Source organism: Ornithorhynchus anatinus, chromosome 4 (genome assembly GCF_004115215.2).
Source record: "Ornithorhynchus anatinus isolate Pmale09 chromosome 4, mOrnAna1.pri.v4, whole genome shotgun sequence".
Taxonomy (NCBI): Eukaryota; Metazoa; Chordata; class Mammalia; order Monotremata; family Ornithorhynchidae; genus Ornithorhynchus; species Ornithorhynchus anatinus.
Window position 1 is genome coordinate 130,842,884 of NC_041731.1, and position 17,574 is coordinate 130,860,457.

Consider the following 17,574-nt stretch of genomic DNA (forward strand, 5'->3'; position numbering starts at 1 on the left):
TAAGCGCTTAACAAATACCATAATTATTATAATTGCTATTATTATTAGCTGAAGAAACTGTTGCCATCCTGCTCCTCAAAAACCTCTAGTGGTTACCCATCCACCTCTGCATCAAACAAAACCTCCTCACCGTCGGCTTTAAAGCAGTCTAACACCTGGGCCTCTCCTACCTCACTTCACTTCTCTCCTCCAACGTTTAATACAGTGCCTGGCACATAGCAAGTGCTTAACAAATACCATAATTCTTCTAACTACAACCCAGCCCTCGCACTCCGCTCCTTTGGTGCCGCTAACCTTCTCACTGGACCTTCGTCTCGCCTGTCCCGCCAGTGACGCTTGGCCGACGTCCTGCCTCTGCCCCGGAATGCCCTCCCTCCTCTAATTCATTCAATAGTATTTATTGAGCGCTTACTATGTGCAGAGCACTGTACTAAGCGCTTGGAATGTACAAATCGGCGACAGATAGAGACAGTCCCTGCCCACTGACGGGCTTACGGTCTAATCGGGGGAGACGGACAGACAGACACTGACTCTCCCCCCCTTTCCAAGCCTTACTGAGGGCCCACCTCCTCCAAGAGGCCTTCCCTGACTAAGCCCCGCTTTTCCTCATCTCCCACTTTCTTCTGTGTTGCCTTGACTCGCTCCCTCTGCTCTTCCCCCCTCCCAGCCCCGCACCACTTATGTCCATAGCTTTCATTTTATTTATTTGTATTGATTTCAATCTCCCCCCATCTAGACTGTCAGCTCGTTGCGGGCAGGGAACGTCACTGTTTATTGCTGTGCTGTCCTCCCCCAACCGCTTAATACCGTGCTCTGCATAATGTAAGCATTCAATAAACAGGATCAACTGAATGAATGAATGAATGAATGAACTGGTATTATTACGATTTTTAATGACGTTCGTCATTATTCTGTCATCATTGGGTAGGAGGGGTTTGGTCTTACCTCCAGGACTCTGCCTGTGATGTATTTCTCACATCTGTCGCACTGGATCCCAAATTTGGCATGGTAGTCTGCTTCGCAGTACGGGACTCCATCTCTGAGAAGGGAAACACACCATTCACCAACATTACCAATAAGCCCAGTGCAGTTAATAATTATGGTACTTATTAAGCGCTTTCAATGTGCCAAGCACTGTTCTAAGCACTGGGTTAGGTACAGGTTAATTCAATAGTATTTACTGAGCGCTTGCTATGTGCAGAGCACTGTACTAAACGCTTGGAATGGACAAATCGGTAACAGATAGAGACAGTCCCTGCCCTTTGACGGGCTCACGGTCTAATCCGGGGAGACGGACGGACAAGAACAGTAGCAATAAATAGAATCGAGGGGATGAACATCTCATTAAAACAATAGCAAATAAATAGAATCAAGGTGATGTACACGGTCCCTGTCCCACATGGGGGTCATACTCATAATCCCCATTTTACAGATGAGGGAACCGAGGCCCAGAGAAGTGAAATGACATGCCCAAGATCACACAGCAGACACGTGGTAGAGCCGGGATCAGAACCCGGGTCCTTCTAACTCCTAGGTCCAGGCTCTATGTGCTGAGTCATACAGCTTCTAGTTTTATCGATCAATCGATGGCATTTATTGAGCATTTACTATGTTCGGGGCACTGTACTAAGCACTTGGGAAACTGAGTTGGTAGACACGTTCCCTGCCCACAATGAGCTTACAGCGTATTGGCTGTTTTCAGAGAAGCAGCGTGGCTTAGCGGAAAGAGCCCGGGCTGGGAGTCACCGGTTGTGGGTTCTAATCCCCGCTCCGCTACTTATCAGCTGTGTGACTTTGGGCAAGTCACTTCACTTCTCTGTGCCTCGGTTCCCTCATCTGTAAAATGGGGATTAAAACTGTGGGCCCCACGTGGGATAACCTGATGACCTTGTACCTACTGCAGCGTTAGAACAGTGCTTGGCACATAGTAAGTGTTAACAAATACCATCATTATGATTACTACTGTAATTATTTTCAGTGATTTGAGAGCAGGGATAGTGACTCTATTTTCCACAATATGTTCCGGGGTTCTTTGTACAAGGTTCAAAACCACCTACAAAATCCTCTGAAAATCAACTCTGCTCCATGTGGCCCTCCCTGATTAAGCCCTCATTTCCCCATCCAGTCTTCCCTCCCCTAGAAGGGAGGTTTTTGAGGAGCAGGGAGCTCTGGACTGAACGCTCTTTTAGAACAAAAAAAAAAGATCAGGGTAGCAAGGGGAGGTACGGACGTGAGAGTGGAGAGACAGGAAGCAGAGAGCTCAGTGAGGAGGCTGATGAAAGGTGGGAAATGATCATTCCTTGGATGAAAGTAGTGGCTGTTCGGATGGCGGGGATGGGGCGGATTCAAGAGATGTGCTGAAGGGAGAATCGACATCCTTCATTACAGAACGGAAGACACCGGTTTATAAGAAGTGTCTTTTAGAGTTCTCTAAGCAGGAGCGTAATTTCCTTGTGGGCAGGTACCCCATTTTATGTTTCTTCTTAATCAATCCATCAGTGGTATTTATTGAGCGCTTCTGTGTGCAGAACACTGTACTAAGTGCCTGGGAGAGTACAACAGAACAGGCACATTCCCTGCCCATAACAAATTCACAGTCCAGACACAGTTTATGCAGTGTTTTCACTATTGTTCTTAATACATCCCATTATTGTAAGTGGAAAGGTGGGGTAATTCCAGGACACGAGACTATGCGATGCATGTTGTTTCAGCTTGCTGCCGATGAGTGTGACTCTGTTCATGTTGGCTATGTAGCTTCTTGGACACTAATAATCATAATAATGATGGTATTTGTTAAGCGCTTACTATGTGCCGAGCACTGTTCTAAGCGCTGGGGTAGATACAGGGTAACCGGGTTGCCTCACGTGGGGCTCACGGTCTTCATCCCCATTTTACAGATGAGGTAACCAAGACGCAGAGAAGTTAAGTGACTTGCCCAAGGCCACACAGAGGACAGGTGGCGGAGCTGAGATTAGAACCCACGACCTCTGAGTCCCAAGCCCGGGCTCTTTCCACTGAGCCACGCTGCTTCTCACTAAATGCTGTACCTTCATCATATTTCATAATCATATTTATTAAGTGTTTTCTGTGTGCCGAGCACTGGACTAACCCCTGGGAAAGAAAACTCAGATGGGAATTAGATACAGTCTCTTTCCCATGGGGGACTCACAATCTCAAAGCATTTGAAAACAAAAAGTGACTAGTAAGAATAACCAGAGATTTTCTTTGTTCAATTTTGTGGCTTGGATAGCACTCTGCTAGAGATGGAATTCCTAAGATCTACTCTTCCTTTAGGCCGTATTGTAGGTGGGGAATGTGTTTGCTATATTGTTATATAATAAGGATAATAATAATAGTATTTGTTAAGCGCTTACTATCTGTCAGTCACTGTACTGAGCACCGGAGTGGATAAAGCAAATAAGGTTGGATACTGTCCCACATGGGACTAACAGTCTTAATCCCCATTTTACAGATGAGGCAATTGAGGCCCAGAGAAGTGAAGTGAGTTGCCCAAGGTCACACAGCAGACAAGCGGAGGAGCCGGCATTAGAACCCATGACCTTCTGACTCCAAGGTCTTCTCTATCCACTCTGCTATGCTAAGGAATGGTTATACTGTACTCTCCCGAGTGCTTAGTACAGTGCTCTGCACACAGTAAGCGCTCCACAGATACAATTGATTGACTGTTCTCATTTATTTAAGCCGATAGCCAAATTGCTGGTTTCTGGCACTATTTCGCCTTGCTAGATGTTAGTACGATCTAACTGTGATTAGATTAACTGGGATTAACTGTGAGCCTCACGTGGGACAACCTGATGACCCTGTATCTACCCCAGCGCTTAGAACAGTGCTCTGCACATAGTAAGCGCTTAACAAATACCAACATTAATTAATTGATTACGATCGAGTTGGTTGACCCAATTCTTGCCCCGAAGGAGCCTCCAATGTATTAGGCTCCACGGTATCTCCGGATCGGGATGCGAACAACAAATTCGGGCGATGCCAGAGAAGACGTTCCCATGGCAACGTATTCCTTTACTTAAATCCTACATTTTCCAATAGTATTTTTGGCTAACTGTGTAGGCCGGTAAGTACTGTATGTGGATGAGTAAGCATCCTGATGCCAACTTAACATTTCTGGCTTAAAGGTTTTAATTGGCACCTAAAATCTCACATCATTGTAGGCTTTTGTGTTATACCTTCCAAACAGACATTTCTGCACTAGTCATACTTGTAATGAGCAAGAGGGAAAATAAAATTCCTGTTTGAAATGCTGGATCATGTTAAGAACGGCAACATTCTATAGAATCCAAACTCTTCTTTTTCTCACCGGTATCAATTTGGGATTTGTGTGTTTTAGCGGAGAAGGCCCGGGCCTGGGAGTCAGAAGATCATGGGTTCTAATCTCACCTCCGCCACCCCCTGACTTTGCCATCACCGTAGACGGCAACACCACCCTTTCTGTCCCATAAGCCTGTAACCTTGGCGTTAACCTTGCGTCCTCTCTCTCATTCAACCCACATATTCGATCCATCACTAAATCCTTTTGTTCCCACCTTCTCAGCATGGGTAAAATCTGCCCTTTTCTCTCCATTTAAACCCACCACCACACGAATAGAATCACTCATCCTACCCAGCCTTGATTACTGCACCAGCCTCCTCCTTGCTGACCTCCCCACCTCCGGCCTCTCCCAACTCCAGTCCATACTTCACTCTGCTGCCCGGATCATTTTTCTATAAAAACATTCAAGACATGTCACCCCCTTCCTCAAAAAATATCTAGTGGTTGCCCTTTCAACTCTGTATCGAACAAAAGCTCCTCACTGTTGGCTTTAAAGCTGTCCATCCCCTTCTCTCCTTCTCTCCTTCTCCATCGCAGCCCGCTCACTTCCTCACTGGGCCTCCTTCTCGCCTGTCCCGCCATTGACCCCTGGCCCCCGTCCTGCCTCTGGCCCGGAAGGCCCTCCCTCCTCAAATCTCCCAGACAACGACTCTCCCCCGCTTCAAAGCCTTATTGAAGGCCCACCTCCTCCAAGAGGCCTTCCCGGACTAAGCCCCACTTTTCCTCATCTCCCGCTCCCTTCTGTGTCGCCTGACTCGCTCCCTTTGCTCGTCCCCCCTCCCAGCCCCACACCATTTGGTCCATACCTGTTATTTACTTATTTGTATTGATGTCGGTCTCCCCTGCTCTAGACTGTAAGCGTGTTGTGGGCAGGGAATGTGTGCGTTCATTGTTATATTGTCCTCTCCCAAGCGCTTACTACAGTGCTCTGCACACAGGCAGTGCTCAATAAATATGATTGACTGATTGAATATTGATGAATCTTTAGAATGGGGTTTCCTAGAAATCAGACCTGGCATCTTTTCTTGGGTTGGAGGCCAGAAAAAAGTATTGACCCCAATCGATCCAGCTTCCTCATCTCGTTGATGGAGTCATTTCCTCTAGTCACGTGGCCAACTTTCTATCAAAAATCAACTTCAGACAGGACGGCCTAGGGGATAGGGCCATTGAGTCACTGAATGAATCAGTGAATGAATGAAGAACCGTTTCAATCCAGGTTCTTCATTCGTTCATTCATTCAATCATATTTATTGAGTGCTTACTGTGCGCCGAGCACTGTACCAAGCGCTTGGGACAGGACAATATAACAACAAACACACCCATTTCTGCCCACCACGAGCTCACAGTCTAGAGGGGAAGACAGGCAATAATATAAATGAATAAGTAAATAAATGACAGAACTATACAGATATTTCCATATGTGCTGTAGGGATGGGAGGGAGGATGAATAAAGGAGCAAGTAAGAGCGGCACAGAAGGGAGTGAGAGAACAGGAGAGGAGGGTGCAGTCAGGGAAGGCTTCTTGGAGGAGCTGGGCCTTCATGATCTGCCACATGCCTGCTGTGTGAACTTGGGCAAGTGAATTACCTTCTCTGGGCCTCAGTTACCTCATCTCTAAAATGGGGATTTAATACCTTCCTCCTTAGATCGTGAGCCCTGTGAGAACAGGGACTCTGTCTCACCTGATCATCTTATATCTACCCCAGCATTTAGTACAGAGCTTGACAATAGTAAGCACTTAACAAGTATAACAATTATTATCATTACATTATTATTAGAAATCATTATTGCATTAATGTCTTTCTCCCCCTCTGGATTGTAAGCCTGTTGAGGAAAGCAACCGTGATTGCTAATTCTGTCGTATTGTGCTCTCCCACGTGCTTAGTACAGCGCTCCCGCACATAGTAAACACTCAGTAAATACAATTGAACTGCAATTTGGCAACAGAAAAAGACAATCCCTGCCCAACAATGGGCTCCCAGTCTAAAAGGGGGAGACAGACAACAAAACAAAACGACAGGCAGTAGCAGACGTGTTCCCTGCCCCTAATGAGCTTATTGTCTGCTGTGTGTCCTTGGGTAAGTCACTAGCCTCTCAGAACCTCCGTTTCCACGTCTCTTTAATGAGGATGAGACAGATGGTGAGCACTGTTTAGGACAGAACCTGCATCTTACCCCTCATGACCTTCTAACTAGCCCAGTGTTCAACACTTAGAAAACATTTTTAAAATGCCATTACAATTACCCAAATTACTACCAGAATGATAATGATTCAAAGCCCTACTGAGCAGCGTGGCTCAGTGGAAAGAGCCCGGGCTTGAGAGTCAGAGGTCATGGGTTCGAATCCCGGATCTGCCACTTGGCAGCTGTGTGACTGTGGGCAAGTCACTTCACTTCTCTGGGCCTCAGTCACCTCATCTGGAAAATGGGGATTAACTGTGAACCTCACGTGGGACAACCTGATTACCCTGTATCTACCCCAGCGCTTAGAACAGTGCTCTGCACATAGTAAGCGCTTAACAAATACCAACATTATTATTATTACTATTATTAGCTTCAAAGCCCCACTGAGAGCTCAAATCCCTACTGAGAGGTCACCTCCTCCAGGAGGCCTTCCCAGACTGAGTCCTCCTTTTCCTCTGCTCCTCCTCCCCTCCCCATCACCCTCACTCCCTCCCTCTGCTCTACCCCCTTCCCCGCCCCACAGCATTTGTGTATATTCGTACATATTTATTACTCTATTTATTTTATTAATGTGTATATATCTATGATTCTATTTATTTATTTTGTAGCTACTGATACCTCTCTACTTGTTTTGCTGTCTCCCCCTTCTAGACTGTGAGCCCGTTGTTGGGTAGGGATCGTCTCTATTTGTTGCCGAATTATACTTTCCAAACGCTTAGTGCAGTGCTCTGCACACAGTGCTCGATAAATACAATTGAATGAATGAATCATAACGGTGGTATTTTTTGAGCTCTTACTGTATGCCAAGAACCGTTGTAAGTCAGGGGCAGATACAAGCTAATCAGGTTGGACACAGTCCCTGTCCCACATGGGGCTCACAGTCTTCATCCCCATTTTACAGATGAGGTCACTGAGACACAGGGACGTGAAGTGACTTGCCCAAGGTCACCCAGAAAATACGTGGTCTCCTGGATTAAAACCCAGGTCCTTCTGAATCCCAGCCCCTTGCTCTATCCATTAGGCCACACTGCTTCCCTGGTAGGTCATGTCTACCAATTGCGATAATAGTTGATATAATAATAACAATGTTGGTATTTGTTAAGCGCTTACTATGTGCAGAGCACTGTTCTAAGCACCGGGGGAGATACAGGGTCATCAGGTTGTCCCACGTGAGGCTCACAGTTAATCCCCATTTTACAGATGAGGTCACTGAGGCAAAGAGAAGTGAAGTGACTTGCCCACAGTCACACAGCCGACAAGTGGCGGAGCTGAGATTCGAACTCATGACCTCTGACTCCCAAGCCCAGGCTCTTTCTACTAAGCCACGCTGCTTCTACCACCCACCCCGCACGCTCCGCTCCTCTGCCGCCCACCTCCTCGCCGTCCCTCGGTCTCGCCCATCCCGCCGTCGACCCCTGGGTCACGTCCTCCCGCGGTCCCGGAACGGCCTCCCTCCTCACCTCCGCCAAACTGATTCTCTTCCCCTCTTCGAAACCCTACTTAAAACTCACCTCCTCCGAGAGGCCTTCCCAGACCGAGCTCCTCTTCTCCCTCTACTCCCTCTGCCATCCCCCCTTTACCTCTCCGCAGCTAAACCCTCTTTTTCCCCTTTTCCCTCTGCTCCTCCACCTCTCCCTTCCCATCCCCACTGCACTGTACTCTTCCGCTCGATTGTATATATTTCCGTTACCCTATTTATTTTGTTAATGAATGGTACATCGCCTCGATTCTATTTAGTCGCCATCGGTTTTTACGAGATGTTCTTCCCCTCGACGCTGTTTATTGCCATCGTTCTCGTCCGTCCGTCTCCCCCGATTAGACCGTGAGCCCGTCAAACGGCAGGGACCGTCTCTATCTGTTGCCGACTTGTTCATCCCAAGCGCTTAGTACAGTGCTCTGCACATAGTAAGCGCTCAATAAATACTATTGAATGAATGAATGAATGATTATGTATTATATACACATATACATATATATGTATATATATTATTACCATGAAAATATTTTAAAATAATTATTACATTAAATCATACTCCCTCCTACAGTGAGCTCCAAGTGGGACTCACTGATTATCTTGTAACTATCCCAGTGCTTAGTACAGTGCTTGGCACACAGTAAAAATAAAAGGTATTTGTTAAGCGCTTACTATGTGCCAAGCACTGTTCTAAGCGCTGGGGGGATACAAGGTGATCAGGTTGTCCCTCATGGGGCTCCCAGTCTTCATCCCCATTTTACAGAGGTGGCAACTGAGGCCCAGAGAAGTGAAGTGACTTGCCCAAAGTCACACAGCTCACAAGTGGCAGAGCCGGGATTAGAACCCACGACCTCTGACTTCCAAGTCCGGGCTCTTTCCACTGAGCCATGCTCTATCATAACAATGATAATAATAATAGTAATAATGGTATTTGAGAATAATAATAGAGATGGCATAATGAAATAATTATTTTATTACGTTATTAGAAATCATCATTGTATTGGTAGGAGAAAGCAGCCTCTGCTGCTCTTCTAAATGCATATGAGCTACCGATTTAAAGGAAGAGATATTCATTCTTCAAAGACACCGATTATTAACACGTGTAAATCTGCACCATTATTGCAATGGAAGAGATTGTTCCTCCTAAACCACTGAAGGAAAACAAGGCAACTCGGAGTTACGACGTCCTTCTAAAGGCGATATTCCACAGTAAATTGAAAGATTAAAAACCTCCGGAGAACAAAAAAAGTCCGCACGCTTGTGCGGTATTTACCAGCTGAGCCTACCTATAAAATAGTCTGTTTGACAGGCAGTGGGAGATGATCAGTAAGATATCAAACCTTTTCATGCAAATTCCAAATACTATCTTTAGCGTTCAGTTGATTGAGTATTTGCTTTAGATAACTGATTCTCTCCTCTCTGACAGTGTCCCTGTTCTAAGAAAGATAATTACGGGGCAGCTTTGAATAACGATAACAGAAACGACAACGATGATAATCATAATAATAACGCTATTTGTTAAGTGCCTACTACGGGCCAAGCACTGTTCTAAGCGCTGGCGTAGATCCGAGCTCGTCAGGTTGAACATAGTCTCCGTCCCCCGTGGGGCTCACAGCCTTCATCCCCATTTTACAGATGAAGGAACGGAGGCACGAAGAAGTGACGTCACCTGTCCAGGGTCACGCGGCGGACAGGTGGCGGAGTCGGGATTAGAACCCAGGTCCTCATGACTCCCAGGCCTGTGCTCTAGCCACTAGGCCACACCGCTTCTCTTGGGTGTCTCATAAGTAGGTTAACGGCGGCAGCTGAGGGAGCGGGGTGAGGAGGAAAGCAGTGTGGGGATTTGGTTGGAGGTGGGAGGACGAGAGGAGACCCTCTAGATGTCCAGCAGCCGGAAGGAGGTGGTCAAGTGGGCTGTCTTGTACTTTCCAAGCACTTAGTACAGTGCTCTGCACACAGTTAGCGCTCAATAAATCTGACTGAATGAATTTCTATTCCCATCACTACTTCAAAAACCTGAGAAACAATCGCGCAATTCTCATGACTGAAATCCCTCATTCCCCGGCCACCCTCTCTATGGGTTCTAATCCCCTTTCTGCCACTTGTCTGCTGTGTGACCTTGGACAAGTCACCTCACTTCTCTGGACCTCAGTTCCCTCATCTGGAACATGGGGATGGAGACTTTGAGCCCGAGAGTGGGTCCAACCCTATTTGTTTGTATCCATCCCAGCGCATAATACAGTGCCTGGCACATGATAAGCGCTTAACAAATACCACGATTATTATTATTATCATTATTTTCCCTGCCAATCACGTCACCTAAGCACTTGAGTCCTTCCTTCCTACGTGTGTGTGTGAGGGGTTGTCATTGAACGGCGTGGCTCAGTGGAAAGAGCCCGGGCTTGGGAGCCAGAGGCCGTGGGTTCGAATCCCGACTCTGCCACCTGTCAGCTGTGTGACTGTGGGCAAGTCACTTCACTTCTCTGGGCCTCAGCTACCTCATCTGTAAAATGGGAATTAAGACCGTGAGCCTCATGTGGGACAACCTGATTACCCTGTATCTCCCTTACAGAACAGTGTTCTGCGCATAGTAAGCGCTTAACAAACAAATAACAAATACCAACATTCTTCCCAGCGCTTAGAACAGTGCTTTGCACATAATAAGCACTTAACAAATGCCATCATTAGTATTCAACTGTGTACCCCTTTGGCATTTTGATAATCAGCCCTCCACCTGCCCCAAATCACTTATGTCCATATTCTTATACCCCGCCCCGGGCCCTACCTTTCATCCATGCATTCATTCATTCGATCGATCGAATTTATTGAGCGCTTACTGTGTGCAAAGCACTACACTAAGGAGAGTACAAAGAACAATAAGGAGACCCATTCCCCACCCATAACGAACTTAACAATAATAATGATAATAATAATGTTGGTATTTGTTAAGCGCCTACTATGTGCAGAGCACTGTTCTAAGCGCTGGGGCAGATACAGGGTCATCAGGTTGTCCTACGTGAGGCTCACAGTCTTAATCCCCATTTTACAGATGAGGTAACTGAGGCACAGAGAAGTCAAGTGACTTGCCCACAGTCACACAGCTGACAGGTGGCAGAGTCGGGATTCGAACCCATGACCTCTGACTCCCAAGCCCGGGAACCTACCATCTAGAGGGGGAGACAGACATTAATAACCTGTAGTTTATTTTAAAATCTGTCTCCCACCCTTAGGCTTGAAAAGTTCCCTGTGGGCATGGATAATGTCACCAGGCCTCATGACATTGTACTCTCCCAGGTGTTGAGTAAGTGCTCTGCACACTGCACATCAAAATCATCGATTGATTCATTCATTCAATCGTTCACTCGGTCGGATTTATTGAGCACTTATTGTGTGCAGAGCACTGTACTGAGCGTTTGGAAATTCGGCAACGAATATCAATTCAATCATTCATTCATTCAACCGTATTTATGGAGCACTTACTGTGTGCAGATCACTGTTCTGAGTGCTTAGGAAAGCAAATTTGGCAACAGATAGCGATAATCCCTACCTAACGGTCACCGATGGATTGACTGATTAAAGCCTGGGGTCCCAAGAGAAGCAGCGTGGCCTAGTGGCTAGAGCCCGGACCTGGGAGTCAAAAGGACCTGGGTTCTAATCCTGGCTCCGCCACTTGTCTGCTGTGTGGCAAGTCACTTCATTTCTCTGTGCCTCAGTCCTCTCATCTGTAAAATGGGGTTTAAGACCGTGAGCCCCATGTGGGACGCGGACTGTGCCCAACCCGATTAATTTGTATCCACCCCAGAGCTTAGTACAGTACCTGGAACATAATAAGAGCTTAACAAATACCATTTTTTAATTTAAAAAAAACAGGTGTCAGAATGTTTTCCCCAACTTACTTGCTGATGTATTCGGCGTTCAGAAGTTTTCCGCAGGTCTTGCATTTGAAACAGCCCAGATGCCAGTGCTGATCCAAAGCCACCAGGGACTGCCCGTTTTTGATTTCCAAACCGCAGCCTCCGCAGCCTGAGAAGGAAAAATCAAGGCTTTCCTTAATAATGTCCCTGGGCTCAATTGTCCTTTACCTAGATATGGAACCAGGTCACTGACACAAAGCAGATCTTCAGAGCCAGGGGAACATCTATTTTTTGGGGGGGGTATTGGTAAAGCGTTTATTATGTGCCAGGTACTCTACTAAGCACTGGGGTGGATACAAGTAAATCGGGTTGGACACAGTCCCTGTCCCACCTGGGGCTCACTGCCTCAATCCCCAATTTACAGATGAGGTAACTGAGGCCTAGGGAAGTGAAGTGACTTACCCAAGGTCACCCAGCAGACAAGTGGCGGAGCTGGGATTTGAACCCAGGTCCTTCTGCCTCCCAGGCCTGGGCTCTATCCACACGACCGTGTGGACGGGGCTCTGAGTGCTCTGTACTCAGTAAATATCACTGATTGATTAACTAACGGACTAATAATAGTGATAACAACGTTATGTGCTGATTGCTTACTGTGTGCCAGGCATTATACATAGTGAGGAGCAGTGTGGCCTAGGGGAAAGAGAAGTCATAGGACTTGGGTTCTAATCCCAGTTCCTCCACATGTCTGCAGTGCCACCTTGGGCAAGTCACTTCACTTCTCTGTGCATCACTTCCTTCATCTGTAAAGCGGGGATGAAGACTGTGAGCCCCACACGGGATAAGGACAGTGTCCAATTCGCTTGACTCTCCCCCAGTGCTCAGTACAGTGCTTGACACATAGTAAGCTCTTAACAAGAATCATAACAGTGATGATCATCATTATTATTATTATATTGCTTTATTAGAAATCATTATTTGATTGGAAATTGAGAGCAATCCCTGTCCTAGAGTAGGGGGGCGGTCCTTGGACCAAAGGTGAGACAAAGTAGAATAATCGGGTACCTAGAAAAGATCATCTATTTGGGGTCATGAACAACGGGGAATCAATGGAAACAGAGTGAGGAAACATTCAAGAGCTTAGTACACTGTTCTGCACACAATATGCGCTCAATAAATACGATTGAATGAACTTCACAATAATTGTTCCAGTCAGAGCCCAATCAGTCAGAAGCAATGTGGCCTACTGGCTAGAGCCCAGGCCTGAGAGGCAGAAGGACCCGAGTTCTAATCCCAGCTCCACCACTTGTCTACTGTATGATGTTGGCCAAGTCATTTCACTTCTTTGGGCCTCAGTTACCTCATCTGTAAAATGGGGATGAAGAGTACGAGCCCCATGTGGGACAGGGACCGTGTCCAACCTGTTTAACTTGTACCTACCCCAGTGCTTAGAACGGTGCTTGGCACATAGTAAGCGCATAATAATAATAATGATAATAATCTTGCTTTCGTTAAGTGCTTACTATGTGCCGAGCACTGTTCTAAGCGCTGGGGTAGATACAGGGTAATCAGGTTGTCCCCCGTGAGGCTCACAGTTAATCCCCATTTTACAGATGAGGTAACTGAGACACAGAGAAGTGAAGTGACTCGCCCACAGTCACACAACTGCCAAGTGGCAGAGCTGGGAGTCGAACCCATGACCTCTGACCCCGAAGCCCGGGCTCTTTCTACTGAGCCACGCTGCTTCTCTAAAAGGAAGTGTCAGAAGTGGGATAACAGTGGGAAGTGGCTTAATAGGTACCATAGCTAATTAGTTAAACTTAGACGTATATATGGCAGTCTAAATGTGGATTTAAAGGGATTTCCCGAAGGCAATTTCTGCCTCTCAAAACCCACAGAATGAAATCCGAGCGATCAATTAATAGCGTTCATTGATTGTCTTCGTATGTCCCCGGGAGAGTCAAATCAAATTAAAAGAAACCAGCCCAATCCTCTCAGACCGCACAATCTATCAGGGAAGACGGACACTGAAACACATTACATACAGGCGGAAACAGTAGACTATAAGGGTGTGTACAGAAATCCTACATGGTGTAGTGGATAGAACCCAAGCCTGGGAGTCAGAAGGTCGTGGGTTCTAATCCTGACCCCGCCACCTCTGTGCTGTGTGACCGTGGGTAAGACACTTCGCTTCTCTGGGCCTCAGTTCCCTCATCAGTAAAATGGGGCTAGAGACTGTAAGCCCCATGTGGGACAGGGACTGTATCCAACCCGATTTCTTCGTACCCACCCCGGGGCTTAGTACAGTGTCTGGAACACAGTATGAGCTTCACAAATGCCATAATTATTATTATTAATATGTGGGAGGGTGAGGAAGCAAGAGTATGGTGAGTGGTCGAGTGCCTAAAAATAATAATAATAATAATAACAGTAATATCTGTTAAGCACTTACTCTGTGTCAAGCACTGTACTAAGGCACCGGGCTATGTACGAGACAATCAGGTCCCACATGAGGCTCATCCTTTAAGTAGGAGAGAGCACAGGTATTGAATCCCCATTTTGCAGATGAGGGAACTGAGGCCCAGAGAAGTGAAGCGACTTGCCCAAGATCACACAGCAAACAAGTGGCGGAGTTGGAATTAGAACCCAGGTCCTCTCCCCTGCTCTTCCCACTAGGCCACGCTGCTTCTTAAGGGAAACAGAAATGCTGCCAGTTGGCACCTGTGGGGGAGAGAAATGGCCATGGGGGACGTTCTCCTAGAGGAAATGTGATTTGAGACGGGCTTTGAAGCCGGGGAGAGCGGTGGTCTACCGGATGCGGAGGAGGAGGGAATTCCAGGCAGGAAGGAGGACGGGAGCAAGAGCAAACGAGACGTCACCCCAAGAAAGGCTGGGATATTTTCCGCAACCACTGCAGGGTCAAGGTGCTTTCCTTTAACGCCTTTCACGGTGACGAAGAGAAATCCCGCCCGCTGGGTTCGCAGAGGCGGCTGCGGGCTGCGGAAGAATTGTCCAGGCCGCGGAGAGGATCGGGCTCCAGCCCCAGTGCCTCAGCGGCTGGTCCGTTTCCGCTGGCCCGATCAGAAAATCCCAGCCCGGCCAATTTCTCGTCACCCTCGGACTTTTAGGCTGAAGCACGGTAGGCTACAATCCCCCCGAATGACAAATCTTTCCTCTCTGGCTTCAGAAGCTCTCCCAGTGGAAGGGTCTTCTTCGATGACATGTTGTCTTCATTAATGATGATAATAATAATAATGATGATATTGGCATTTGTTAAGTCCTTACTGTGTGTCTAGACCGTGAGTCCCATGTTGGGTAGGAATTGTCTCTGTTGCTGAATTGTACTTTCCAACCGAGGCCCAGAGCAGTGAAGGTACTTCCCCAAGGCCACACAGCAGAAGCTGTGTGGCTTCGTGGAAAGAGCCCGGGCTTGGGAGGCAGAGGACGCGGGTTCTAATCCCGGCTCTGCCACTTGTCTGCTGGGTGACCTTGGGCAAGGCACTTCATTCGTTCATTCATTCGATCGTATTTATTGAGCGCCACTGTACTAAGTGCTCTGAATGTACAATTCGGCACTTCTCCATGCCAGAGGACGCGGGTTCTGATCCCGGGTCTGCCACTGGTCTGCTATGTGACCTTGGGCAGGTCACTTAACTTCTCTGTGCCTCAGTTACTCATCTGTAAAATGGGGATAAAGACTGTGAGCCCCACTCGATGACCTTGTATCCACCCCAGCGCTGCTTAGAACAGTGCTGGGCACATAGTAAGCGCTTAACAAAGACCATTATTATAATAAATTATCATTATTATTACAGCAGATAAGTGGCGGAGCCGGGATTAGAACCCATGACCTTTTGACTCCCAGGCCGGGCTCTAACCCCCTACGCCATGCTGATTCTCATACCCGATGCGGCTTCTCATATTTAGTGAGTGCTTTGCATGTGCAGAGCGCTGTACTAAGCACTGGGGGCGGGGAGTACAATGGAACAATAGAACCAAGACATTCCCTGCCCCCAGAGAGCTTCCAGTCCAGAGATGTTCGGCGGCCCCCCTCCCCGTCAGCCTCCCACCCAGGGGAAAACGACGGTCCGCGGTCAGGACCCGGCTTACTTCTGCGGCCCTGGACGAGATAAGGACTGCTGCCGCTGGCGGGGGGCGGCAGGGCGCACTTTTGGCAGATACACACTTTCCCGTTGAACGTCACCCGGTCCCCGGGAGGAAAAGGCAATCTGTGGCAAGACGGAGAAAAAAAAATGAAATAAATGATGGTACTTGTTAAGCGCTTACTATGGGCCGAACGCCGTTCTAAGTGATGGGGTAGAAATCATAATTAATAATGATGATGGGATTTGTTAAGCTCTTCCTGAGAAACAGCTGAGAAGCAGCGTGGCTCGGTGGAAAGAGCCCGGGCTTGGGAGTCAGAGGTCATGGGTTCTAATCCTGACTCCACCACTTGTCCGTTGTGTGACTTTGGGCCAATCACTTAACTTCTCTGGGCCTCAGTTACCTCATCTGTAAAATGGGGATTGAGACTGTGAGCCCCATTTGGACAGGGACTGTGTCCAACCTCATCTGCTTGTATCCACCCCAGCGCTTAGTACAGTGCCTGGCACACAGTTAAGCCCTTAACAAACGCTATAATTATTATTATTATTACTATGGGCCGAACACCGTTCTGAGTGCTGGGGTAGCAATCATGATCAATAATGATGATGGATCTGTAAAGCGCTTACTATGGGCCGAACACCGTTTTAAGTGCTGGGGTAGAAATCATAATTAATAATGATGATGGGATTTGTTAAGCGCTTACTATGGGCTGAACACCACTCTAAGTGATGGGGTAGAAATTATAATTAATAATGATAATAATAATGTTGGTATTTGCTAAGGGCTTACTATGTGCAAAGCACTGTTCTAAAGTGCTGGGGGATACAAGGTGATCAGGTTGTCCCACATGAGGCTCACAGTTAATCCCCATTTTACAGATGAGGTAACTGAGGCACAGAGAAGTGAAGTGACTTGCCCACAGTCACACAGCTGACAAGTGGCAGAGCCTGGATTCGAACTCATGACCTCGGACTCCCATGCCCCATGCCCAGGCTCTTTCCACTGACCCACGCTGCTTCTCTGCGTGGGGGAGATAGAAGGTCATCAGGTTGTCCCACGTGGGGCTCCCAGTCTTAATCCACAGATCACAGAGAATCGCACAGGGAATCAAAGAGAAGCAGCGGGGCTTAGAGGAAAGAGCCCAGGCTTGGGAGTCAGAGGTCGTGGGTTCTAATCCTGGCTCTGCCACCTGTCAGCTGTGTGACTTTGGGCAAGTCACTTCACTTCTCTGTGCCTCAGTTACCTCATCTGTAAAATGGGGATTAACTGTGAGCCCCACATGGGACAACCTGATCACCTTGTATCCCCCAGCACTTTAGAACAGTGCTTTGCACATAGTAAGCGCTTAACAAATACCACCATTATTATCATCATTATTATTATTACTCCAATGCTTAGAACAGTGCTTGGCATCTAGTAAGTACTTACCAAATCCCAATATTATTATTATTATTATCATCATAAGTAGTGTTGTCTAGTGGATAGAATAGGGACCCAGAAGTCTGAAGGAGCTGAGTTCCTATCTTGATTCACCGCTTGTCTGCTGTGTTACCTTGGGCAAGTCACTTAACTTTTCTCTACCTCATTTCTTTCATCCATAAAATGGGGATGAAGACTG

General features: G+C 47.2%; 1 protein-coding gene across 10 annotated transcripts in view; it reads right to left on the reverse strand.

Annotated features, from left to right (window-relative positions):
* The window catches only part of ABLIM2 (actin binding LIM protein family member 2), a 200,050-nt gene that overhangs the window by 128,472 nt on the left and 54,004 nt on the right, over positions 1–17,574 (reverse strand). For all 10 annotated transcript variants that reach the window (XM_029063399.2, XM_029063394.2, XM_029063396.2 and 7 more), the window contains exons 4-6: positions 15,960–16,078; positions 11,895–12,021; positions 946–1,039 (exon numbers count right to left, since the gene is read on the reverse strand). In XM_029063399.2, the coding sequence (XP_028919232.1) occupies positions 946–1,039; positions 11,895–12,021; positions 15,960–16,078 (340 nt within the window). The remainder of the gene's footprint in view (positions 1–945; positions 1,040–11,894; positions 12,022–15,959; positions 16,079–17,574) is intronic.